The following is a 27,479-nucleotide window of genomic DNA, read 5'->3' as shown; positions in this document are numbered from 1 at the left end:
GAGGGTGAGGGTCACCACCTCGCCACTTCTCTCGCCTTTGCCCCACGACGGCCGTCGCTGCCGAAGCGCCGCCAGCCGCGCACATCCTGGTAGCGAGCGCCGACTAGGGGTGCGGAGGGGTGGCGGCGGAGCCGGGCTGCGGAGGGTGCGCCCGAGGCTCGCACCCCGAGGACAACGGCGAGGCCAAACGGCCGAGGTAACGCGGGGCTACTGGAGTGGCGGGGACAGGGGGCGGGGACCGGGCGAACGCCGTCTCCCCGCAGCCGCTTCCCGGAATCCCTCTCCAGGTTCCTGTCTCTCCCCCGACCCGGATTCCACGGGCTCCCGCCGGCGCTCCGGGCCGGTGGGTGTTTTGCCGCCGCCCTTCTCCCGGGGGCCGCCCCCTGCCCCCCCCACCGCGGCCCGGCGGGTCGTTGGAGTGCGTCCACTGACTGGCCCCCGCGGCCGCGCTGCTCTCGGCCCTGGCCGGCCGTCCCGCGCTCATCGCCCCTCCTGGGAGCCGTCTTCACGCGCCCAGCCCTGCGGCTCCACCACCTGCCACACCGGGGTCGCGGGCCGCTGCGAGATGAGAGCCACTGTCAAGTTCAAAAGTCAAACTCCTCTCGAGCCACAGCGCCTTGCAAAATTGGGTTACCGGCTCGGGTCTCCGGTCCGGGGTTTTCCGCCCGCCCTCCAAGAGCGCAAACTGACTTTAGCCATCCCTTGTTCCCGGGCGGGAGAGGGTCACGGAGGGGCAACCGGAGCTGGAGTGTCCTATGTCCTTCCAGACCCATCGCTTGGAAGCTGGAGGGAGGACGGGGCGATGGGACAGCGTCGCGGGGACAGGAGTGGGTCCCCCTCCAGGGTCGGGAAGGAATGAGGAACCGGGTGCGAGTCGACGCTCGCCTTTCAACCCTGACCAGAGAAACCAGTTAAACCCAGTTAATTGGGTCCATCAACCCACTTGTGTGGCTAGCGATGGCTTTGAGAAACTCTGGATGTCCCGTCTGTCTGTCTGTCTCTCTCTCTCTCTCTCTCTTTTAATGTTTGTTTGATTTCCTTGCTTTTGTTTGGCAGAAAGTCTTAGAAACTGAGCGGAACGAGGTGGGAGGTGCAGACGCAGGTGCAGCGAGCGAGAGGCCTGGAGTCCCCCCGCCCCCAGGTGTCACACTAACTGACCCCGGCGGCTGAGACCAACAGGCCTTCCGTCACTTGTCCTGCATCTTGGACAGGTTTCAAAGTATCCTCCCCCCTACGGTTCTGGCTTGGAGACAAAAGGGGTGAAAGGGAGGCCATAGCAAAATTTGCTCTAAAGAAAACGTTTCCTCGTGATGTGCGCATCAGTGATAAGGTTTGACCTGCTTGTCGCAGGAAATGACTTGATTCCCACCCTCTGCACCACCAAGGAAGTCCTAGTTCTCTCTGGAAGCATGGATCGGTAAACAGGGTCGAACAGTTAGAATGCTGTGAACAGATCATATTCCAACTTCCTAATGTCTTTTGTAATTTTCTTTAACTTTAGAGGGATATTTTAGGGAGCTATTCTTTCTTATGGAAATAATTTAAATGTCAACAGTTTCTTCAGCCTTTGCTTCAGTTTTGTTCCAAGTAAAATTAAATTTAGACAGAAACATCTGTGTGAGTGTGTGTGTTGTGTGTGTCTATGCATAGAAAGATCTCTGGGATTCTGTTCACCTAATGTTAATGATGGAAATATCAGGATGCTGGGATTTTACTTTTATACATTATTTTTAATTTTTTTAATGAGCACGTAAGAAGTATTTTTACCAAAACAAGACATAAACTAGAAACAAATATGCCAAGATGTAAACAATGGTTGGTGCTTGGTGGTAAAAATAAAGATGATTGTTACTTTCTTCTTTGTGCTTTTTTTTGTATTATTATTTGTTTAATTTCCAGGAGGAAAAGTATGTAGTTTTATTTGTAGAGTCTTTCTGAATCCATTCATTCATTGATTGGCAAAGATGCGCCAGGTGTCAGGCTGTGCCGGGTAGGAGAAAAGACAGCATTCTGCTCTCTACCAGGAGAATAGGGGGCAGCAAGTTCCGTGAGGGTTGTCTGGCTGTCTGTTTGTTTAGGAGGAGTTGAAATTCAGAGAAGAATCACTTTGCCCAGGTTGCATCTCTTTGAGCTGGGCCTTAAAAATGGGTAGTTTTTTGTTTGGGTAGCAATGGCAAGGATTGCTGGGTGGGGAGTCGGGGAGGGGGCAGGGTGGGTGGCGATGGGAGTGTCAGAGCAGGATGTGGTGTGTTGCCCAGAGCTCGGCACTTGTGTGGGACAGTAGTGGGAACACTGGAAAGGCTGGTGGCAGCCTTGAATTCAACCTAAGGCTTTGGTTTCTTGTCAGGCAGCAGTGAACTACAGGCTGGGCTGGTGGCAGAATTTGCAAGGCCCAGAGCAAAATTAAAATGCAGGGCCCGGGGCTTCCCTGGTGGCGCAGTGGTTGAGAGTCCGCCTGCCGATGCAGGGGACACGGGTTTGTGCCCCGGTCCGGGAGGATCCCACATGCCACGGAGTGGCTGGGCCCGTGAGCCATGGCCGCTGAGCCTGCGCGTCCGGAGCCTGTGCTCCGCAACGGGAGAGGCCACAACAGTGAGAGGCCCGCGTACCGCAAAAAAAAAAAAAAAAAAAAAAATTCAGGGCCCCATTGGATTAAAAAGTAGGAAAAATACCACCAAAGGTACTAAAATATAAAGCTTTTTCTTTTCTTCAATGGTGTCTCTCAACCTGCCCTTTTTTTTCTATTGAAGGTCATTCTAAGTAAAAAAACATAAATTTAATTACTAGCATGAATTTTACCATTCTCCTTTATATTGTGCAAAAGCCAGATCTAAATGCAAATACGAGCATTTAATCCAAATGAAGAATCACCGAATTACAATTGGCATTTCATAGCACACAAAATAGCAGACTTGAATTCAAGCTAAAAACACATTAAAAATTCCTCTTGACTATCACACTATCAGGTCTCACCCAGGGTTTTCTAGAGAAATCCAAAAGATTCCAAGTCAAAATTGCCACCTACCACCCATGAGCTATCCAGGCACCTCAACTTATCCCATAATATTGTATCCATTCAGAACATCCACAGAGATATCTTTGTGAGATGTGATGTCATCTCCCATCATTACTCCTCAGCAGAGGGCCTGCACGGTTGTGGACATTCCCTAGGTGCTGGGCACACCAGGGTTGTAGGATGCCACTTTGCGTGTGACTCCCCTGTTACCTGGTCATCTGTCTTGTGGCCTCTGGTCCCTCTGTTTTGTTCTGATGGTAGCACATCTTTGCCTTTGTTCTGCATCTGCAAAACCTTCCCCGTCTTCAGCAGCTGAGAAGTACACACACAACTACACAATTAGAAGTCCCGCTCTCCTACGCTGGGCCAGGGGACGCCTCCTTCCTCTCTTTGTTCCTGGTGACTCATACTCCACTTCCAGTTAGGTTTCTGGTACTAGATTCTTGCTTGCTTGGAAAATCTAATTTCCCATCTTGGCATCCTGCCTGGATTTGTTCATGAAGCTCCTTAAAACTCTCCCCGACTCCAAACAGATCAGGCTTCCTGAAGCTCTGGTTACTCTCATCACTGCAGCCAGGGCTACAGTCCCCAGGGACCCTGCATGTAGAAGAGTCCCACACTTGGTTGATTGCTCTCCTGTGGTTGTCTTGAAATTCTTCATCATTTTATCTTTGAACTTGTGTTTTGTTAGTGAAATCTGGTGGGACAGTGGAACACATGGTAGGCTTGGAGTCTCGGTTCACACTTGGGTCTTACTCGCCCCTTCTCTGCAGGATGGGGACCCTGCCTGGCCTCTCTCTCTACACCCCTTGACTGTTGACACTCTTTTCATGGGGACAGCAGCTGGGTTGCATCGTGGGAGACTCCCATGTTGCACTGATGCCCACCTGGCATGTGTACAGGGAGGGTAGGCCAGGCAGACTGGAAGCTGTCCCCGGCCCGCCTCACCCAGGGCATGACTAGCTGGTCCATCGTGGGTTAAGTTTCTAGGTCAGCCTTGATTCAGGTACATAGCGTGGCCAGGAGCAGAGGTTTAAAGACACTTCAGCGTCACCAGCACGCTGTGGATTGGGATAGCAGATCCTTGGAAAGGGGAGACTCAGGGTTTGATTTTCCCAGAGCCCATCCCAGGCTGGTGTGCTGGGTGGCAACAGGAGAGGGTTCCCAGCATCCTTCAGGTGCAAGTGCATGTGTGCACCTGTGGGGAGTGGCACTGGCCCTGAGTATCCCTGTGCATGAGAGAGTGCTTCTTGGGCTGGCTGTGTGCCTGGGGGGACCCTCTCTTCCTCCTTGCTACCTTCCTGAGTCTGGTTTGCTTCTTGAATTTGCTACTTCAAGGCATGCTCCCATTTTCATTTGGACTCAGGGCCTGATGCTGCGTCAGTGTTTTGGGGGACTGAAGAATACCCAGTTGCTTGGATGGAGGGAGACAAAAGCTCTGAGGGAGAGAAAGAATGAGACCGATTGGGGGTTCCTTAAAATGTTTGAAGACTTCCTTTCTCACCTTGGAGGGAGGAAGACTTTCTAACTGTAACTCAAAATGCAGGTGCTAAGAAAGAAAATACCTTTAAATCTGAAAGCATAGAACCCAGAAGTTTCTGCATGGTTTAAAAAACACAAATAGCACAGGCAAATCAAAGGACAAATGACAGAGAAAAGTGACAACGGCAGAGAAAAATAAAAAAAGATGTGATCCATATCACAAAGGGCCAGTTTCCCTCATACTTAAAAAGCTCCTTCAAACCAATAAGAAAAAAAAGCAACAACTCAATAGAAAAATGGACAAAGATACAGACAGTTAAGAAAGGAAATAGCTCTTCCATATATGAAAACATGCTCAATCTTACACAGAGTAAGAGAAATACAAAATGAATATTAGTCCGAAGACAACTTTGCATTTATGAATTTGATTTTTAGAAATCCAAGAGCTTGATGGTTATCATGATCATAATCATTATTCATCCCCACAAGCTCTTTCTTTGTGGGGAAGCAGAAATTCTCACACGTCGCAGGCAGTTGTGTACATTGGTACAGCCACAAGCAGCGAGAGTGTGACTGTTTCTATCAAAATTACAAATGCAGGGACTTCCCCGGTGGTCCAGTGGTTAGGACTCCGCACTTTCATTGCAGAGGGCACGGGTTCGATTCCTGGTCGGGCAACTAAGATCCCACAAGCCACACGCCGTGCGGCCAAAAAAAAAAAACAAGAAAAATTACAAATGGCCCCTTGGTGCCAGGTCTCTTCTGTCTGCCCCATGCAAACCCAGCCTCCACCTTCCCCGCCCTTTACTGTGCCCTGGGATCCTGTCTTGTATGGGTACAGCTGCCCGCAGCCTTGTCCTGTGACTTCTGATTGGGTTCAGCCACTGGGGAGCCCCAATTAAGAGAAGACAGAGAGGAATGTTTATCCGTCAGCCCCCTCGCTGCACAGTCACCTAGGGTCGGCTTACATCCTAGCTCCTCAGACAGGATTCTCTCCTTCCAAATTCCAGTGTTGATATCTTCCCCCTGCACCTCAAACCCAGGATGATAAGAACCCCTGCCGTTGTTAGTTTCAGATACTACACTCTTCCTTATGGTTGGCCTGCATCTGGCTCACACATTTGTAAATAGTCCCTTGATTAAACTCTTCCTCAAATGATCCTAACTTGAATGGGCTGTTTCCTGCTGGGACCCTGACTGATACACCCTTTGGCCTAGCAGTCCTACTTCTGGGAAGCTTTCTCACACTTAGACTTGACATGTGCAGAATAAGGCATTTCCAAGATTATCCATTGCAGAAACAGTTGGAAGCCACTCAAATGTTCGCCGTGGGGACTGATTATATAAATCATGGTATGTCCATAGAGTAGACTATGCAACTATTTAAAAACACAAGGAAATTCTCTTTGGTGCTGATGTAGAAAGAGCTCCCAAATATATTTTTAAGTAGAAAAAGCAGGAATTGGACAGGGAATGTATATGCTATCTCTGTGTAAAAAAAAAAAAAAGGGTGGGGGGATAAGAGTACATGTTTGTTTTTGCTTATGCATGAAGAAATTCTGAAGGACTCACCAAAAAAACAAATAAATATAGTTTTCTGAAGGAAGCAAGACTTTTCACTATTTACTTTTTTATATGTTTAAAATTTTGGAACCAAAATTTTGGTGTTATCTGTTCAAAAGTTAAACTTAAAATTTCTACCTGCCTAGGTAGGGAATTGGTCCCAGAAGCTGAGGTAAAGCTGCTGGTGTAATGGGGTACATGATCCAGCTCCCAGAAGGGCAGAGGAAGCCTGGAATCAGGAATTTCCTGCTGATCTTTCATTGTCTTGTCTTTGCCCATTATCTTTGCAGTTTAATTAGACACTTCAGAATTTTGATCACCTAATATTGATTGCTTTTCAGATGTGAAAGTAAAGAAAGGACGTATAAGATAACAAAGATGCTTTTGAGCCAGAATGTCTCAGCGGTTGGACCACTTAATTTGTATCCCATGGGTAAGTGTTACTTTTCTCATAGCTCCATTGCCAGGGACCCTGTTAGGGAGTAGCCAATTGATTTCCCTGCCTTGAGGATCCAGTATCAGCTGCCCAATGTCAAGAGCCAATTGGAATGTAGATAGGAAACAAACGTTAATGGTTTGATTCACAATGGGTTTCTGCCCTACTGTTGTTTTAGGAAAACAAACAAATAATAATTGACTTAAGGCTCAGTAATGAACGGGGTGAGGCTCACTGTTATTTGAAGAGTACTTTCCCTTAATACCCTCATTCTAATCCAGGGTGGAGTTTATCACTCTACTCCTACATTTGGAAAGAGGCCAGACGCCTTATCTCCCTCCTCATCACAAAACCAAAAAGTCATCCCTGAACTTTGGTTTCCACACTTCCTTTATTATTGATTTCTTTTTCCATAGCCCTATTCATTTGTGCCTTTTCTTTACCATTCTTTTGATTCTATTTCAGTATCCCTGTGTCATCTGTTCCATAGTTTATCAGTAAGGTATCCATGAGTGGGACACTTCTCCCCAGACAAGTGCCATGCATTGGAGAGTATATGACAGCCCTGGGCCCCCACCTACTAAAAATGCCCCTAAGCCGCCCCCCGACTCGCCAAGTCGTGGTGACATCCAGGAAACGAATGAGAATCCCCACTTCCCATCACCAAGACCTTTCTTCTTCCACCAACCCTGGTAAATATCTTTACCTTGGAAGTTTTTTAATTAGCAGCATGCTTATTCATATTCTGAGAATTGTTCCAGACAGATGACTGCTTCTCAGGACAGTCCCTCAACCAGCCAACCCTCATGACTAGTATCAGCTTCCAAACATCTTATTTTGGATCCAGTCAGGACGAAACATCCTTAGACAATGAGCTGCTGATACCAAAGTCAGCTCTCTAAGAACTGTTTACTTGAGCTTTTTTCTTTTGCGCAAGAAAAGTCTCAATCCAATATAAATACATCTGTGAAGAAGAATCCCAGACTCAGAGTAGCAATCGTCAGTTGAACCTGGTGAAAGTGTTGTCGCTTGTCTAACATGTTTTTCTTCTTCCCAGTGCACATCAGCCTCATGTTTGGTATCTCGTATGTTTTGACTGGTAAGAGATTTTTCTTGACTTGACAAAATTTTGTGTAAGGGTCAGAGTGTTGGAGTGACCATTTAGAAGTCAAAAGTGTGGGAAATTTGCTTCCTGATCCCAGATCCGTTGCCATTTTGTTTGAATCTTTTTCCTCAAATACTTTCCCCCTGGGCCTCCCTGGTGGCGCAGTGGTTGAGAGTCCGCCTGCCGATGCAGGGGACACGGGTTCGTGCCCCAGTCCGGGAAGATCCCACATGCCGCGGAGCGGCTGGGCCCGTGAGCCATGGCCGCTGAGCCTGCGCGTCCGGAGCTTGTGCTCCGCAACGGGAGAGGCCACAGCAGTGAGAGGCCCGTGTACCGCAAAACAAAACAAAACAAAACAAACACAAAACTTTCCCTGTTAAAGGAGAATTTAGCCAATACTGGTTTTCACATTTGTCTCATAAAACTATTATAAGAAATTAACACTAGAGTTAATCTTTAAACCCCTTAAAAGAATATTCGCCTCTTAATATTCTCACTAATAGAAGAATGAGGAGACACAGACTGGGCCAAACAAAAAGTCATCCAGACATAATTTCCCATTCATTTGCGTTCTTCCACCTGGTACCTGGTACCTGGTACCAGATAAGGGAAAACACATTTTTTTAAACTAAATTTCTTACCTGCATATAAACCTGTCCACAAAACATCACTATGCATTAAATATGTATCCAAGCCTTGTGATGAGCCCTGGGGGATGAAGATTTGGCAACCAAAAAGCAAAGGCCCAGGTCCTAACCATAGGAAACTTAGATGCTTTTTGAAACTTTAACCATATAGGGCAGGGTTTGACAAATGTAGCTGTGAAGTCTCCTTTGCTGCTGCTACTTCCCAGCTACCTAACGTTACATAACTCAACTTCTCAATTTCACAGTCTGTAAAATGGGTTTGTTAATAGCACCTATCAACACTTCAGCATAGGCTTGGGGATGAAATGGAAGATTCAATCTGGACACACATTCTCCCTCTCCTCTCTGTGATAGGGAATAAGCACAGTGGGGAATTCAGAGGAGGGAAAGCTTGCCGTGGACCAAGCCACTTAGGGGGACTGGAGGAGGGGTCGAGGGTTGACTTGAGAGGATGGGGTGGCCCAGGATGACATAGATTGTTTTGATCCAAACAGCCGCTGAGAGTCAGTGACAATTGGGTGAGCCCAAATTCTGTTTACACAGTGCCAAGTTCCTGTTTCCTGAGCTGGTCCACCCTGACGATGTGTTGCTCATCTATTAATTGTATTAGCTCATTTCTCGTGTCCAGCAAAACCAGTTCCTTCTGTGTTTCCAAGATCCCAGGGCTCTTGGGAGGGCTTCTCTGCTAGAAGTCTCGGCCTCCAGATCCCAAGGGACAGCTTGAACAGTGACCAAGATACAACGCTGGGCTCCAGATTTCAATCTCTCTTTCTTTCTTTTTTTTTTTTTTCCTCTTGTTCCCTTTAGATTTTTCAGATGAATCTTGCACTTTAAAGATGACATTACGAAATTTGCAGTCAATCTTATCGTGGAAATTAAAAAACCATTCAATTGTACCAACTCACTATACATTATGGTACACCATCATGAGGTTGGTTTGACATTTCATTTTTCTCTTGCTAAATATATTATCTTTCTATAATGTGGGGAGTGGGGAAGAGGTGATCTTACTTGTGATAGAGCTTTTCTCTCTCTCCCCCTCTTTTGCCCCTTCTCAATTTCGGTTTTTTAATCAGAGCTTTAAAAGTCTAAAGACAAAAGACCCATCCATTTTTAATTACACTGAATACTTTAACAACCCAAAGTTATTTTTGACAAAGCTTGCATTTAGAACCAAAGCTAATTTCTCCATGTCAAAGCCTCAGAAGCGAAATAATGATTGTTTCTGTTTTTCACAATTATTTCTCTGACTCAGTAAGTCTGGGTATTGAAAAGTGCTGCATTTTCTGAGGACAGAAGTCCAAAGATCTGGTGACCATATTGATGGGTTGTGTTTACTTTCCTTTACTCAGGGAGGCATGTGGCACATCAGAAAGCTGCCTGGCCCAGACTAAGACAGGCCCAGGTCCAAAGTCTGGCTTGGTCACTAACCAACGCAGAGTGCAGCCTCTCTGTGCTAATCTTCCTACTTAGGGGCTGCTGAGGGACTCATGACCTAATGGACGGAGCCCTCTTTGGCTGTCTTCTTCCCACGTCTAACAGTCACCCTCCTAAGCCATTACTTTGATCCAGTAGCCCTTCGGGGTGTCCTTTTGTTGGCTGTTTATCTGGCTTATAGCTCTTTGCTGCTGCTGACTGACCCACTGGAGGGCCTCTTGTGGGTTTCTCTTTGGCACCTGCTAAAGTCGTTAAGTTTCTCCCTGCGTTAGGCAGTCACATGTATCACCCACCTACCTTTCTGAAGCTTAAGGGAGCAGATGTCTGTGTTGTCCCCATATAGCACAGGCTGACTTAGGACTGGACCACGTGGTCCTCAGCCCGAGAGAGAGGGGGTCTCAGCGAGGGGCATTCATGACTGTCCTGTAGGGGCAGGGAGATCTGGGGCCTCTGCCATGAACGCCCAACATTTGCTCGTTCATTCATAGAGCAAATATTTACTGAGCACCTACTACATGCCAGGGGTCAAACCGTGAAGCAAAATCCCTGCTCTCTTGGAGCAGACATTCTGAAAGGAGGCAGAGATATCAGTAAACAAAGATACAATGGGGCAGGCGGTGGCAAATGGTATGAAGAGAAATAGAGACAGGAAAGAGGGATCAAGAGAGAGGGGTGGGGGGCACAGGGTAAGGTGTGCCATTTGAAGTAAGGTGGTGAGGGCAGATGACAACACAGGGATGTTTGAGCAGAGCTAGACAAGAATGTGGAAGTGGGGTTTGCAGTTAATGGATTCTCGTCACATAAATGCTAAAGTTTTCCTTTACCATTTCTTTGCCTTTCAAAGTAAACAAGAAGATATGAAGATCGTTGGGGACTGTACGAATATCACAAGATCATTCTGTGACCTAACAGATGTGTGGGTAAACATGACAGAGATGTACATCCCCAAAGTTGTTGGATTCAGAGGGAATGCAGCTCTGGTCAGTTGTATGGGCTCTTTCTTCCTGGCAATGGACAGTGAGTCGATCTTTTTTATTATCTTCATCATCATCACCAATATCATCGTTATGTGCTTTGCCGTGAAGTAGGAAGTTCTACAGAGGTGTCTTAGATGCAGGGCTAAGGTTCACCTCCTGGCTCTGCTACTTCCAACTCTGTAACCGTGGAGTGGTGACTTTTCTTCTCTGAGCCTCCGTTTTCTTCTCCAAAAAGTGCAATGCTAACCTGTCCTTTGCATCCATGCCTGTACAAGGCAGGCATTCAGGCAGTAGTAGCTGCTGTTTTTCTGTTGAATTTATTTTTTATCGAAGTATAGTTGATTTACAGTGTTGTGTTCGTTTCTGGTGTGTAGAAGCTGCTACTTTTTGCTTTGTTTCACAACCCGACGGGAAGTGGGAAACGGGGTTCAGATGGCCTGTAAGAGCTGTCACAACTCCCTGGGCCAATGTTTTCCTAACACTTCAGCCCCTGCCCCAGAGCAGAGCCCCGTAGCTCTTGCACGTGTGAACGCCCAGGTGTGTGCACACGCGGGGCCCAGACTCAGAGAAGACTGGATCCCAAGAGCGGGTCTGCCCTCTCTTTCTTTCCCTACAACTGGAGTCAGCTCCCTTTGGCACTTGTGTTAACAGCTACAGAGCAGCTGGCAGTGGCTGTCAGCTAGACTCCATCACTTCTTCAGTGTCCTGATCTGCAGCCTGTTTCCAAGAGAAAGATTCGACTTCAGGGCCCTGTTAAAGGCTGTGTAGGTGTATATGTGCACATATGTGCTTAGCAAAGCACGTATTCAGATGACAACTGAATCCTGCTGTAGCAAACTTAGATACTTACGAGAGTCTCTGGAATTGTGGAATTGCCTATTTGTGTATGTGTCCACAGAGAAAAGAAATAGCCCAACTTATAAAACATGGTACTCAGACCATTAAAGAATGTATATTAAAATAGTAATGAGATACCATTTTTCAAGACTCAAAATGGTAAATATTAAAAATATGTAAATACCCAGATTTAGAGGAAATGCAGGGAGCGTGATTTGACACAGCCTTTCTGAAGGTATCTGGCAGTATGTATTGAAAAGCTTAGCATGTGCCTGCTCTAATCCAGAATTCCTCTAATAATTTGTCCTAAAGAAATGATTACAGCCAAATGCAAAGATTGAGCTCTAAGAATACTCATTGATGTATAGATTCTATTCAGAAAACTTAGAGCCAATCTAAATGTTCAAAAGAGTGAATCAGTTAAATCATGGGACAGCACTTAGTGGAATAGAATTAGCTGTGAAAAATTATGAGGAAGAATCAGGGTCAGTGACTTTCTATAAAGGGCCAGAGAAGAAACACTTTGGACTTTGTGGGCCATGTATGGTCTCTGTCACATATCCTTCATTTGTTCACAACCCTTTCAAAAATAACAACCATTCCAAACTTGCAGGCTGTGCAAAATCTAACCCACGGGCCATAGTTTGCCAGGTAATGATGTAGATAAACATGCATGAATATGTTTATGAAATAAATTAAGTGAAAACATATACCATGCAAAACAGTGTAAGAATGACTTAATTTTAGTTTAGATGTGTGTGTGTGTATGTGTGTGTGTACACTAGTTCAGTTTTTATATGTGTGGATATATGTACACATGTACAGCATGGACGAAAGAGACTTAACCACATTCAGGGACAATCCTATCTGTATTTTCTGATATTTCTGCAATGTTTATGTATTATTATTATTATTATTATTATTATTATTATTATATGAGAAGAAGTCATTTTCACTCTTGTGTTTAGAATACACCCTGAACATTGGGGAAATACTGACTTTCATCCCCAAATCTGTCTTCCATTTCTTGTGGTAATAGTAAACAAATCACTTCACTTTTATTGTTCTCAGTTTTTCACCAATAAAAAATATATATAACCCACACCTCAACGAGGGCCACGGGGAATTAAAAGACAGTTGTAAAGAGGTATGGTTGTATCATGACAATGGTATCATTACGGTTATGCTATTTATTTACTGACCTTGGGGTTTGTTTTGTTTTCTAAGCACTGCCTTTGGACCCACCAGAGTTTGAGACTGTTGGTTTTACAGACCACATCACTGTGAATGTGAAATTTCAGTCTGTCGCTCTGAAGATACTAAATGAGGAAGAATTACAGTTTTACTTAGCATTAATTGAAGAACAATCAGGGGGGATGGTTAAGAAGGTAAGTGGTCCAAACAGTACTGAGTTGGCAATGAATACATTGCCAAAAATCTGTAATGATTTGAACAATTCAAACTGAAGGGTCTAGGCTTCAGTGTGGTCTGACTTCAGGAAAGAGGTCTCCGTAGTTTCTCTATAAAGGGAAGGAGAGAGATGCTGTGGTAGCTGGAGGGAAAAGTGAGGTCGAGGGAGGGACTTTTTAAGATGGAAGAAATGACAGCATGTTCGAGTGCAGAAGGAATGTTCCGGGGGTTGCAGGGCAGGGAGCAGTGTCTGGGGGAGGAGATGAGAGTGGACGGAATCTCATGAGCACGAGACGGGGGTGGCCTTGGCTCGGAGCAGGGACTACGCATATGAGTCACAGTGGGAGGGAGCTTCCGGTGAAACAGGCAGCAAGCATTGCCCACTTAGACTTAAGATCACACGATGACCACAGTGACTATGCCAGGGATGCAACCCAGATGTTCTGACTCTCCACTGTTGGTTTGCAGTTTCTCTTCGAGCACAGCCCTCTCACCATGACACTTCTGGTTTCTGTCCCTTTTCTTCTTCATTGCTTGTTTTCCAGGCATGAGCTTTTAGTTTGCTACGGGGGCGGGGTGTTAAGAAATAATTCCTCCTCCTTTCAAATATAAACTTGCAGAAAAATATTATTATAGAAGGCTGTACTTGAGCTGGTGGAAATCCTCATTTATAAAACTACTGGTGGGCTTCCCTGGTGGCGCAGTGGTTGAGAGTCCGCCTGCCGATGCAGGGGACATGGGTTCGTGCCCCGGTCTGGGAAGACCTCACATTGCCACGGAGTGGCTGGGCCCGTGAGCCATGGCCACTGAGCCTGCGCGTCCGGAGCCTGTGCTCCGCAACGGGAGAGGCCACAACAGTGAGAGGCCCGCACCGCAAAAAAAAAAAAAAAAAAAAAAAAAACTACTGGGAAGGATGTACTTTGAAAACTATAAGACATTATACAAAAGTTATTCTTCAGGAAAGAACCTTCAGATCATCTCTTTAATTCCAAAATGGAACAGAAGTAGCTGGGGAAGAAGAGGCAAAGCGTTTTTAAGGAGAAGACAGGGAAACTAGACATCAGCCTCAGTTCTGCCACAGATAAGCTGTGTGGCCTTGAGGAGGTTACTTAACCACTCTGAGCTGCAGTTTCCTCACCTGGAGAATGGGAATAATGCCTGCTTTGCAGACTCTTTTGATAATCAAATGAGTTAATATGTATAAAAGCAGTTTCTGAAGTATAGACACATATCATTAATGAAATAGGATAATCTTATTTTTGCAAGATTATCTTACTGCAAACATGACATCATGGAGACCTTTATTCCTCATTGGGACTTTTTCCTCCTCATTTGTAAAAAGAAGTTGCTAGACTAGATTTCATGGTTTAAAAATGTATGTGTGCATGTGTGTGTGCGTGTGCATGTATGTGTGTGTATACACGTACATGTACTTTTGTGATAAATTGCTTGCCCCAAGTAACTTATAAAATACTTTTGCTTGCCAAGCCTATGATTTTTCTATCCCTGTTTAAGATTTGAAGACAAATCTTCAAAGACTCTCTTAAGGCTTGCCTCTAAATGAAATTCTCACTTAAAGTCTTACTGATTTTTTTGTTTATTTTTATAGCATAAACCCAAAATAAATGGAAACATCACTGAAAATTTCAGTTATGTCATCGACAAGTTAATTCCAAAAACAAACTACTGTGTATCTGTTTATTTTGAGCCTAAAGATCCAAGAAAAATAAATAGATCTCCCTTAAAGTGTACCCTCTTTCAACCTGGATGGAAATCAGGTATGACAGTTTTTGAAAATTCATGTTTTGCTTTTACTCTGAGGGAAAACCTGTTTCAAGAAAAGAATCTGAAAGTCGTGGAGCACTAAAGGCATTTCTTCCAACAAAGGCACATAACAGAGATGTTTTCTGTCAATCAGTCTCTACCATGTGGTGGAGTCACTTTTACATTGCCATACCATGGGGACAAACAGTTATCTTCCTTTTTAACATCAGAAATCCTCCTGAAGTGGAAATGCTTTTATTTCAGGGAGTCAGGATCAAGTTCAGTTCTGTGTGCCCTTAGCCCGGCCATTATTCAAGTCAAGTGCTGGAGGAGGCTGGGTTGCTGAAGCAACTGCCTGCAGAGGTATCAAAGGGTAGAATGATGGATGTGGTAAGGTTCATATATGTGGCCTGGCTCTCAGGAAGGTTGGCTGTAGCTCATAGATGAAAGAGAAACTTGCCAGTGTGGATGAGATAGTCACTGCTGAATGCTGAAAGCCCTTCTGTGGCCAAGGCATCAGAACAGTAAACAGCATGCTCCCCAAACCTTCCTTCGAATGGAGGAATTTGCAGGGAGAACAATCCTTCAGCCTTAGGGACATCCACTGCTGATTATTTTCTCAGGAAGTCACTAGGTCTCCAGCTGTTTTGCCAAAAGTGAAAATCTGTGAAAATCTCCCCCGCAAAGAAGCCTTTCTGAATTTCCCAACCCCAGTGAGAGTTTCTTTAATGCTCTGATCTACCAGAGTAAAAATAAAATAAGATGAGATTTATAAGGAAGTGACTGTAAGTGCTATGGCTTATTTGTGTCTGAAGTGAGCTTCACTAACCAGTGCCTGGCACATCAAGGTGCCTGGTGTTTGCTGTAACTCCAGGCGGTGTGATTTTGTTCTCCAGTATTCCTCAGAATCAAGTGATACACAGGCTAATTTTAAAGGAATGATACACAGGCCAATTTTATTTCATGACTTTAGCTTAAATAATTTATATAATGTCAGTTAAATATGGGCAAACCTAAAACTGCATATAGATTCTTCATGCCTACAGAAATGTAAACCCCAAACAAATGAACATATCTGTGTTCTAACACCAATTCTCAACATCAACCAAGTGTCCAGAGATTCGATTCATTTCTGATACTACAGGGAGTTAGCGCATGCCCCACAGGTTAAGGGGCTCAGTCCCACAAGACTGCCTTCACTACAGATGCCAGCAAATCCTACAAGGCCTACAACTTGCCATACAAGTCCTAGGTCCCCAGGCTACCCACACCTCTGTCCAACCTGGCTACAAATTCAGAGGTTCCCAGATTTAATAATTCGCTAGAATGACTCATAGAACTCAGGAAAACACTATGCTTACTCTTACCATTTTATTATAGAAAATACAAATGAGCAGCCAGATGAAGAGGTACATAGTCTGGAAGGTTGCAAGTGCAGGAGCTTCTGTTCTTGCAGAGTTGGGATACACCACCCTCCCTATACTTTGATATGTTCACCAACCAGAATTTCCCCAAGCCTCACTGTCCAGAGTTTTTATTGGGTTCATTACGTAGGCATGGTTAATTAAATCATCGACCATTCATGATTAACTCAATCTCCAGCCCCTCTCCCCTCCCTAGAGGTCAGGGGTGGGACCAGAATTTCCAGAAGTTCAGCTCATTAACATAAACTCAGATATGGTCCCCAAAAGGAACTCCCATCACTGAGGAAGTTCCAAGGGTTTTTGAAATTCTGTGCCGAGAACCAGGGACAAAGGCCAGATATTATTATTATTATTATTATTATTATTATTATTATTATTATTATTACTACTACTACTACTATACCATGATCTTATAAACAAACAGAACTGTGAAACCAATTGAATGAAGAAATTATTTCTCCTCTGCTCAACAGAATACTTCTGTACTACAAATCTGTGGGGGGCTTTTTCCCACACCAAACACTTCTTCCACATCAGCTCATCGTCATACAATTTAACTCAATTCTAACACCATCTGCTTGGAGAAAGCATCAGATCCCACAAGTTAAGGGCTCAGTCCCACAAGACTGCCCCTCCCCCACTTAAACGCCAGTCGCAGGTTCACGTTGTCACGTGGACTCTGACCAAAAAGCTATAAATCGGAGATTCCCACAATCCTCTCCTTGGCTTTGATAATTTGCTAGAATGGCTCACAGAACTCAGGGAAACAGTTTACTTTCTAGAATCCTGTTGATTATAAAAGGTTGCAACTCGGGAATAGCCAGAAGGAAGAGGTGCATAGGGCAAGGTTTGGAAGTTCTCCAAACCCCATCGTTTAGGGTTTTTAAGGAGGCTTATGTAGACATGACAGATTAAATCCTTGGCCATTGGCAATTACTTCAACCTCCCACTTCTCCCCTCCCCAGAGGTCAAGGGGTGGGGCTGAAAGTTCCAACTCTCTAAATCACAGGGTTGGTTCCCCTGGCAACCAGCGCCCATCCTCGGGGGCTTTCCAAAAATCACCTCCTTAATGTAAACCAAGTGAGGTTGAGAGAGGCTTGTTATGAAAAACGAAAAATGCTCCTTTCACTTTCTTTGCTCTAATCACTTAGGAAATTCTAAGGGTTTCAGAACTGGGGACAAAGACCAAATATGTACTTCTTCTTATACATCACAATATCACAGCAATAAAAAACCCAGTAATATGACATGACAGACAGTGGTTTGCTGAAACTCAGTCTGCACTTAAGGGAGTCCAAGCCTGACTAAAGGCACTGCTTCTTTGGAAGTTGATATCCTTGTTCTGTGATGGTTCAGTATCTCTCCTGACTTTTCTCTGTTTCACCCACTAAGAAATGGTCATGCAGCAGCATGCTGTCCCCTCACTTCATGTTTCCTTGGTGTGAACACATCATCTTGCCTATTGTCAACCTCCATGATTTTTATCATTACATGAGACGGTTAAAGTACAGGTATGCCTCACTATCCAAATATTTCATGTCGCAATTCTTGTCTGAAACTTCAGGAACCAAGTAGGTTCATATAACGTGGCCCCTCTCACTATCCAAACTGGCCGTGTGAGCCACCCTCAACTAGCCAAACTCAGGGACCAGGTGGGGAATTCTTGAAGGATGACCTGGGACCAGAGTTAACTTACTGGGACTCAGTGGTGAACACTGGTATCTTAAGGCAGTATTGATATGGGGGAATTTAGTCCAGAGAGCTGGAGAAATGTCTCCCCTTTGTCAAACATTAAACTAATTGGTTGGCTCTTTTCAGTAAGGTCCTGAGGGAAAGCTGTGCTTATCCGTTTGACAAAAAAAAAAATTTTTTTGGCCGTGCCACATGCATGCACAGCTTGCGGGATCTCTGTTCCCCGACCAGAGGTAGAACCCGTGCCCCCTGCAGTAGAAGCGCAGAGTTCCAACCACTGGACCACCAGGAATTCCCCATTTGGCAAATATTTATCAGGGGTCTACTATGTGCCAGATTCTTTTCTAGATACTGGGGATACAGCAGTGAACAAAACAGATAAAAATTCCTGAGCTTATAGAGCTTATATTGGGAGACAGAGAAACAAGATTAAAAAATAAAATATATAGTGTGTTAAGTGATGGTAAGTACTATGGAGAAAAATTAAGCAGAAAGGGTGCAGGGAGGGGGGCCATTTCAGGTAGAGGGTGGTAGGTCTCTTTTAAATAGGGTGGTGTCTTGTTTACATTCCCTAGAAGCAGAGCCAAAACCAAAATTCTAGTTCAAGTGACTCATGGGGGCAGGAGGAGGGGTGGACACATGGGTCAGAATTCCATGACATTGCTTCTCCAAAGAAATCACTTTGGTTCACAGAATCCTCTTCAGGAATGTGAGCTGTATACGTGTAAGAATTTTGTATTATAAAGGTGTGCCTTTATGGCTAGATCTGATTCTGGAACTGCCATTGATATGACATGCCTTCATTCAGTCTTGTTTTTTTAATTGGAATATAGTTGATTTACAACGTTGTGTTAGTTTCACGTGTACAGCAAGGTGAATCAGTTGTACATATCCACATATCCACCCTTTTTTAGATTCTTTTCCAATATAGGTCATTACAGAGTATTGAGTAGAGTTCACTGTGCTATACAGTAGGTCCTTATTAGTTATCTATTTTATATACAGTAGTGTGTATATGTCAATCCCAATCTCCCAGTTTATTCCCCCCCGCTTCCCTCCAGTAACCATGAGTTTCTTTCTTACATCTGTGACTCTGTTTCTGTTTTGTAAATAAGTTCATTTGTACCATTTTTTTAGATTCTACATATAAGCATATGGTATTTGTCTTTCTCTCCCTGACTTACTTCACTCAGTATGACAATCTCTAGATCCATCCGTGTTGCTGCAAATGGCATTATTTTGTTCTTTTTTTTTTTTTGGTTGAGTAATATCCCATTGTATATATGTACCACATCTTCTTTATCCATTCGTCTGTTGATGGACATTTAGGTTATTTCCATGTCCTGGGTATTGTAAATTGTGCTGCAATGGACATTGGATGCATGTGTCTTTTCTAGTCACGGTTTTCTCTGGATATATGCCCAGGAGTGGGATTGCTGGATCATATGGTAGCTCTGTTTTTAGTTTTGTAGGGAACCACCATAGTGTTCTCCATAATGGTCTTACCAATTTACATTCCCATCAACAGTAAATGAGGGTCCCCTTTTCTCCACACCCTCTCCAGCATGTATTGTTTGTAGATTTTTTGAAGATGACCCATTCATTCTTGATGGGAATGAAAGGGGTTTGTGAATCTTCTGCCATCTGAGGGAGCAGACCTTCACTGAGTTTCTTTCTGTTCATTCTTTAACCTTTTGCAAGACTTTAAAAATATATGAGCCATCTTTACTTTTTCCTCTCCTGTATTTGTTTTGCCTGAGGCTGTGGCTATAGGATTAATATTAAGAAAAGTCTTTCTGGAAATTTAAGAGAGCCTTAGTTATGTAACTATTGATTTCTTCTCAGTCCATTTGGACTTATGGAAGAAAGCTATTTTCATTCAGAAAATTGAAATTTTCCAAAAGTAATTTTGACAAGAAACTAAAGGAGAACTCATAACAGGACAAAGCAAGTTCTTGGCTCCTGGCATGGCCAAAGTCCAGCTTCAGAGTGATGCAGTTGTTTTCTTCAGACAAACTCCCCCTTTCCACTCCTCCCTGCCTGTCATGCATGCTAACTGTGCCTGTTGAGCATTGGAGACCTGACTAGTGTGACTCAGAAAGCTTTTTTTTTTTAATTTTGATAATTTACACTTGAATGGTCACATGTGGCTAGTGGCTACCATATTGGACAGTGCAGTTATAGAGCATAATTATCAACTGGAAGAAATTTTACTTTTAAAAACTGAATTTTTATCAATTTTTTTAAATGTATACTTGGATTACTTTCCATTCTTTGGTATTTAACAATAGTTTTTCCAACTTTTGCCCCCTTGATAAACCCCTCCACCGCCAGATCAATGTACATTTATTCCCAAACGCAATTGTTCATTGGATTTATTTTGAAATAAAGCCATTTAATTTTTCATCAACAGAGTCATCAGAATCTGCCACAATAGGAGGAATAATTACTCTGTTTTTAATAGCTGCTGTCGTCATAAGCATTGTAATGATGCTGAAACGGATCGGTTACATATGCTTAAGAAATGATTTCCCCAAAGTTTTGGTAGGTATTATTTTTTTAATTCCTGTCTTTATTTTTCATTTTAACTTAAGAATTTTTATTACTTAATATTAAATATTTACACAGAAGAAAACCCCATTGTCTCAAAACATCAAGGTGTTTTATCACTCTGGATTCTTTTCCATCCCTATAAACCTCTATTTTGAATTTTCTGCTTTCTTTTTATACTTTGTCCACATACGATTTACAATAATCAACATAGTTTTCCATTGTTATTAATATCTCCTTTTTCCCTTAATCATTTCTCAACTGTAGGGCATTTGGATTGATTTCTTTTCCTTTCATGTCTGTCTTTGGCCATTATGAACAATGCAATGAACATTTTTATACAGGTTGTCTTTTTAGTTTGGATTACTTCCATAGAATAGATACACAAAGTGAATTTATCTTATATAAAAATATAAAGAATTAATTTATAATGCTAGTTGTCAACATAGAGATGGACACCTTTCTCCAAAGCTCTGCTGGCATTAATTAATCATTTTTTCTACTTTTGTTCATTTATCGCAGGATAACTGTCCCCCAGAGTTGCTCTTATTTGTGTTCATTGTTAGTGAAACCAGCCATTTTGTCTTCATATTTTCTCTCTGCTTCCTGAGACATATTCTTCCTGCTCAGAGCCTTTAGCACTCAGCCAAGTCTGGGTATTGATCTTACATATTTCTAAAGCCTCCTCATGTGCTTTGACTCAAGTACTTTGCCCATCATTTTTCATTTTCCCTACTGTGTCACTTTCCTTCTACATTAGAAAATTATCAGAAATATCTTATTTTTCTATGTTTGAACTCATTCACCTTCTTCTTCTTCTAATTTTTTTAACAGCCACAAATAAATATCCCTCCACAGGTGATAAAAGTGTAGTGTTTTTTTTATTTTTGGGTTTTTTTTTTTTTTGCGGTATGCGGGCCTCTCACTGTTGCAGCCTCTCCCGCTGTGGAGCGCAGGCTCCGGACACGCAAGCTCAGCGACCATGGCTCACGGGCCCAGCTGCTCCGCGGCATATGGGATCTTCCCGGACCGGGGCACGAACCTGCATCCCCTGCATCGGCAGGCGGACTCTCAACCACTGCGCCACCAGGGAAGCCCCTCTTTTTATTTTTTAATTCTTTTGTTTCTTTAAAATTTTTTTAATTGAAGTATAGTTTATTTACAATGTTGTGTTAGTTTCAAGTGTACAGAAAGTGATTCAAGTGTACAGGAAGAATATATATATATTCTTTTTCAGATTCTTTTCCATTATAGGTTATTACAAGATATTGAATATAGTTCCCTGTGCTATACAGTAGGTCCTTGTTGTTTACCTACTTTATACATAGTAGTATGTTTATGTTAATCCCAAATTCCTAATTTATCTCTTCCCACCCCTGTCCCTTTTCCCTTTTGGTAAACATAAGTTTGTTTTCTATGTCTATGAATCTATTTCTGTTTTGTAAGTAAGTTCATTTGTATCATGTTTTTTAGATTCCACAAAAAACTGATAGCATATGATATTTGTCTTTCTCTCTGACTTTCTTCACTTAATATGATAAACTCTAGGTCCATTCAAGTTTTTGCAAATGGCATTATTTCATTCTTTGTTATGGATGATGTGTGCTTCTTTTTCTTGTTCTTATTCAGGTTGGGTTGGGGGAGGGATTGTTTGGGGGAGGGGTGATTTTGGAGTTTTTAATTACAATTAGTATTTGAACCTAGATGGCATTTGGTTGTAGCTTATGAGAAGTAAATTGCTCTGTGTTGGATTTCATCCACACTATGATCCCTGTATTGCAAGAATGGTTGGTTTTTATCTATCAGTGTAACTTTTATCTTTGTATCTTTAACAATGTATACTTTGAATCTTTTATGTTAGTGTTCAGTTTCAAGTTTACTCTCAGCCTTTACTCCAACTCTTCTGTTGGCCATGTACTGCTTTGGCCTTGAGGTCTTAGGTAAATCCCACTCCAATTCATATTTCTCATGCAGCCTTGAGATATAAAGGCCTCTAGCACCACACCTATCACCTCCTAGGTAATCTTCTGCCTGAATTACCTAAACTCATTACTAACCCTCCTCCCAGTCTCCCTGGGGCTCTCCCCATCCTTAAAATGCACCCAAGTTATATGCCAATTATATTTATACCTGTTATTGTGTTAACCCCAAGTAATGACAGGAGGTATTGTTATCTTGTATCTGCCTGGTATTTCTCCATTAAAAATTGTTACTCTGTGTTTAAGTAAAAACTCTAGGAATAGTAAAACAGAACACCCTAGGTCTAGTATGTTTGTGTATGTATGTTTAATCAAGAACAGATGTTAAAAATTTTAAACATTGTCTTTTCTCTCTCTCCCATCCCCCTCCCCTCCCCCTCCTTCTCCTCTTTTGCATTTAACAAATATGTGTTGTGTATTTACTGTGTGTCCACATGTTATAGGTGCTGGGGATCTAGATGTGAATAAAGCAAAGAAAAAAATGTGCCCTTACAGAGCTTAAAGTCTGAAAAATGGGGGAAGAGACAATGATAATTTATAGATGATATGACTGGCTAAGTAAGAAATTCAGAATCTAGAGACGAAGTATTAGGACTAATAGGTTTAGCAATGTGTTACACACAAAATAATCAATATAAAAATGCTTGCATTTTTATACACGAGCAAAAATCACTTAGAAAACAAATATATTTTTATATAAGTTGCTTTTCAACATCCAAGAAATTAAGTACACAAATCATAGCAAAAAGCTCTGTGAATTTTCACAAACTCAATGTACCCACATAACTCACACCCAGATCAAGAAAGAAAACATGACCAGCCTCCCCAGAAGTCTCTCCTACCTATTAGTCACTGCCCATATTCAGGATAACCACTTTCCTGATTACTAACAGCATAGATTAGTTTTACCTGGTTCTGAACTTGGAATCATACAGTTAAATGGAATAAGGCGATTTAAATGAAAACATACTGTTTTTATAATATCATTACAATGGTAATAAAAATACTTTAAAAACAAGGAAAATATCTAACAGAAGATGTCAGAAGCCCATTGTGGGGAAAATTATCTAACCTTATTGAAAAACATTAACAAAGATCTAGTCAAATGGAGATCCCAGAGACAGACCCACATATGCGGAAACATGACTAATGACAAGTAGGAATTGCAATGGGGAAAGGATTGACAGGTCAATAAATGTTATCTATATGGGGGGAAATGAAATTGGATCCCTACCTCACACCATACACAAACATCAATTTCAGGCTTATTAAAGACTGTAATGTGAAAGGCAAAACTGTTAAAAGCTTTAGAAGGCAATAAAGGAGATTCTTACTTTGGGGCGAGGAAGATTCAGCAGAAACCATGAAGAAAGAAAAGTGATACATCTTCTTACATTAAAATTGAGAACTTCTTTCCATGAAATGTTATCATAAAGAGAGTAAAATGTTAAACCAGAGACTGGGGAAAATTACATGTAGCATAAATAATCAACAAATAATTGGCATCTAGATTATAGATTATGTATAGAGCCCCCATAAATCAATAAGAAAAATGATGAACAACCCAATGGAACAATTCATCCCAAGGCTAGGTCTGGATAGAGTCAGGGAAGAGTAGGCTTGTCAAATTGGGCAGCCTGAGCAAGAGAATAGAGAGGAGGAGGATGTCATTGATGATTCCAGGTCTGTGAAAGGAATCTCGTGACCACCCTCCTCAGCATGACCCCATTGTAGCCAGTCTCCTTAGCCCACCTCACCTTCTGTGTCCTGGAGGTGCTGGATCAGAGCAAGCTGCAGTCTCCCTGCTCTTCTCATCTCTGACCCTTTAGGGGTCACCTGCCTCTTTAAGGTCCTCCAGTCCAGAGGGCTTTGACCCCAGTGGAATCGGCTCCCTAGGATCTCTCCTTACTCACAGTTCCTTGATACCCTTAAGAATGTCAGCAATCCAGGGCTGAAATCTATCCAGACTAAATGGATAGATTCCCCCTGACAAGCAAGAAGCAGCGTGGAAACAGCAGTAGGAAGGAGTGGACCAGTCTCTGCTGCAGGCAACCTCCTAGTTTGAAACCCAGCCTCCACCACTCAGTATTCCTGAAACTTGTGAAACCTGGGCAAGTTTCTTAACCTCTCTGCCTCATTTTCTCATCTGTAAAGTGGGGATAAGAATAGTAAGCCTACTTCACAGAGCGGTTGTGAGGGTAAAATGAATTATAACGTGTAGATTCCTAAAAGCAGTGCCCTGCACGTAGTAAGCGCTATGTAACCATTAGCCATTATTTTTGTTGTTGTTATCATCCTCATCACCACCTTCCCCATCACTGTGTAGTTAAACCTCATTAAGTTTTATGATGTCAAAAAGTACAGAACAAACACTCAGAATTGATACCCTCTGTTTTTTGTTTTTTTTTTTAAAGAATTTTTATACATTGTCAGTCTGGGTATTTCCCGGGCTGCCTCCGTTGGAAAAAGTGGCTACCGTGGAGGTCATTCACATCAACAGAAAGAAGAAAGTGTGGAATTATAATTATGATGATGAAAGTGACAGTGATAATGAAGCAGCCCCCCGAATAAATGCAGGTGGTTACACCACGCACGGACTAACGGGGGGCAGGCTGTGTCCCGCCTCTGTGTCCTCGGCCACCTTGGAAGACTGCAGTGACCCGGCTGCTGAGGAGCATGACCTGCCCGAGCCCGAGGCTGATGCTGAGGCCCTGAGGGCACCAGGGCCCAGCCCCTGGCAGTTGGAATGCACAAGCAGGGGCTACCAGGGGAGAGGGAACCTGCTGCAGGACACCTTTTCCGAGGAGGACAGCAGCCCCGCGGAGGAGTCAGGGGAGAGAATTGTCTTCAATGTGGATTTGAACTCTGTGTGCGTGAGGGCCCCTGAGGACAACGACGACTCAGAAGTCACTCCAGTGTTACCATCTGGTCCAGAAGAGACAGTTGTGCTAGAGGACCCTGACGAGACAGAATCGAACCTTCTTCTGGTGGCCAGTGGAGAAAGGACACAACTGCCCTTCCCCGGCCCCTCTGCGGAGTACCCGTGGTCTGAAGATGCTCCTTCTGATAAAAGTGACACTTCCAAGTCGGATGTTGACATGGGGGATGGTTATGTAATGAGATGAATGAATCAAGAAATATTTAATTAACTTAGACGCCTGCTACCTCCGGTGCTGTCCCTCCCAGCACCCGCACTTGCTCCTTTGGGGTCTCCAAGTGTTCTCCGAGGGAAGGATTAGGAGACTGGTGACATCATCTGTGCAAATTCCCAGTCTGGGGGAAGGGGAGGTGGGAAACAGAGTATTCTGTTATCATTCATTGCTGTTGTTTACCAGTTCAAAGTGATTTGCTTTGAAGGGAAAAGGCCCTGCCCATTCCCTTTGTTCTCATGGATGTCTAATGTTTCTGCATCATGTTTCCCAGCGTAAAGAGCAGGGTTTATAGCAGGAGCAGTCAGCATTGTTTTCCACAGGCTCCAGGGAAGAGCCGGAAAGCAGCAAAAAAAGAGGAGGGAGGCTGGGCTGCAGGAGAGAAAGGAGGGGCACACACCAGGAAACAGAAGCACACGCTTCGGGTTGGGTTAGAAGTAGGGAAGGTCCATATGACCCAGCAATCCCACTACTGGGCATATACCCTGAGGAAACCATAATTCAAAAAGAGTCATGTACCACAATGTTCATTGCAGCTCTATTTACAATAGCCCAGAAATGGAAACAACCTAAGTGTCCATCATCGGATGAATGGATGAAGAAGATGTGGCACATATATACGATGGAATATTACTCAGCCTTAAAAAGAAACAAAATTGAGCTATTTGTAATGAGGTGGATGGACCTAGAGTCTGTCATACAGAGTGAAGTAAGTCAGAAAGAGAAAGACAAATTCCGTATGCTAACACATATATATGGAATTTAAGAAAAAAAAACTGTCATGAAGAACCTAGGGGTAAGACAGGAATAAAGACACAGACCTATTTGAGAATGGACTTGAGGATATGGGGAGGGGGGAGGGTAAACTGTGACAAAGCGAGAGAGAGGCATGGACATAGATACATAGTGGGAAGCAGCCGCATAGCACAGGGGGATCAGCTCGGTGCTTTGTGACCGCCTGGAGGGGTGGGATAGGGAGCGTGGGAGGGAGGGTGATGCAAGAGGGAAGTGATATGGGAACATATGTATATGTATAACTGATTCACTTTGTTATAAAGCAGAAACTAACACACCATTGTAAAGCAATTATACTCCAATAAAGATGTAAAAAATAATAATAAAAAAATAAAGTTGCCCATTAGATGTCAAAAAAAAAGAAGTAGGGAAGGTCCAGCCAAGTCTTGGGCACCTCCCAGATGATATTCTGTTGCTTACACTCTTGAAAATTCAACTCTCAGCCCCTTGCACAACCCTCCTCAATCTGAGTGAGGAAGACAGACACACCAAGTGTGGGGCGGGTGACTAATACAGAAACGTTTGCATAAGGGAGAGGGATAGAATCTCTATGTCATATTTTAAGATTTAATTTTGTACAGTGGTTGGAGGTTGATAAAAAAAAGAAAACACGCTTTTTAATATAAACTTGGGAATGTCTTCAGAGTTGTTTCTTACTAGACAGGAGATATATGCAGAGGATGTGTGGTTCTGCTGGCATCTCTAGGTTGCACAAAACTCTCCAACTCTGTGCAGTGGCCTGTGGGTGCCAAAGGCACATTCTCCCTCCCTGCGTTCAAGTTCATGTGAGGTGTTTTAGCGACAGACGTCAGGCAGTGTCTTACACCCCCTGGTACTTACCCTGCTCTGGGTTTTCCAACCTCACCACTACAAAGCTGAAAAAGAGGAAATCAGGGCTTTCTCAGCAGTGTTGTGAGAGAAACGATTATTGCCAAAGAAATGACTTGGCTTTGTGTTTTTGCTTATCCCTGGGGGGAGGGGGGAGTTACGGTAAAGAAGGCCCTCTCAACTGGATTTGCTAATGGAGTGCTTTAAAATCAGTTTATTTGAGGGGAGGGGGGATTACAGAGGCCGTGCCTGTTCTCTGGAGAAAACTTGGGGAATACTGCATGGTGTAAACCACCACCATCCAGATATCACCTGGATGGAGGGTTGGCGTTGGAGTGTATTTATTTAACTTGCGGCTCCTTTCAAAGCACGCATTTGATGTAATGGG

At 43.4% G+C, this 27,479-nt stretch overlaps 1 protein-coding gene across 2 annotated transcripts; it reads left to right on the top strand.

Moving 5' to 3' along the window:
- IFNAR2 (interferon alpha and beta receptor subunit 2) lies at positions 1–26,704 on the top strand. 2 transcript variants are annotated; one of them, XM_060098541.1, is made up of 9 exons: positions 1–196; positions 6,403–6,494; positions 7,555–7,596; positions 9,057–9,180; positions 10,531–10,703; positions 12,728–12,888; positions 14,520–14,688; positions 20,204–20,334; positions 24,734–26,704. In XM_060098541.1, exons 2-9 carry the CDS (start codon positions 6,440–6,442, stop codon positions 25,442–25,444), a joined length of 1,566 nt encoding a protein of 521 aa, XP_059954524.1. In that variant the 5' UTR covers positions 1–196; positions 6,403–6,439; the 3' UTR covers positions 25,445–26,704. The 2 variants fall into 2 exon arrangements, with proteins under 2 accessions (XP_059954524.1, XP_059954523.1); XM_060098540.1 differs by lacking the exon at positions 1–196 and adding an exon at positions 6,963–7,189 and having other exon boundaries at positions 6,406–6,494.
- Positions 26,705–27,479: the final 775 nt, after the last annotated feature.

The sequence above is a fragment of the Mesoplodon densirostris genome, chromosome 5, assembly GCF_025265405.1.
Source record: "Mesoplodon densirostris isolate mMesDen1 chromosome 5, mMesDen1 primary haplotype, whole genome shotgun sequence".
Lineage (NCBI taxonomy): Eukaryota > Metazoa > Chordata > Mammalia > Artiodactyla > Ziphiidae > Mesoplodon > Mesoplodon densirostris.
Note: the sequence above shows the minus strand (reverse complement) of the source record. Positions and strands in the feature narration are given on the sequence as shown.

Bases quoted from the DNA above. Each gene is read 5' to 3' on its own strand.
- IFNAR2 (XM_060098540.1), top strand. From the start codon at position 7,006: ATGAGTGGGACACTTCTCCCCAGACAAGTGCCATGCATTGGAGAGTAT. The intron at 7,190-7,554 runs GTAAATATCTTT...TCTTCTTCCCAG, and splicing joins TTCTTCTTCCACCAACCCTG to TGCACATCAGCCTCATGTTT. The intron at 12,889-14,519 runs GTAAGTGGTCCA...TTATTTTTATAG, and splicing joins CAGGGGGGATGGTTAAGAAG to CATAAACCCAAAATAAATGG.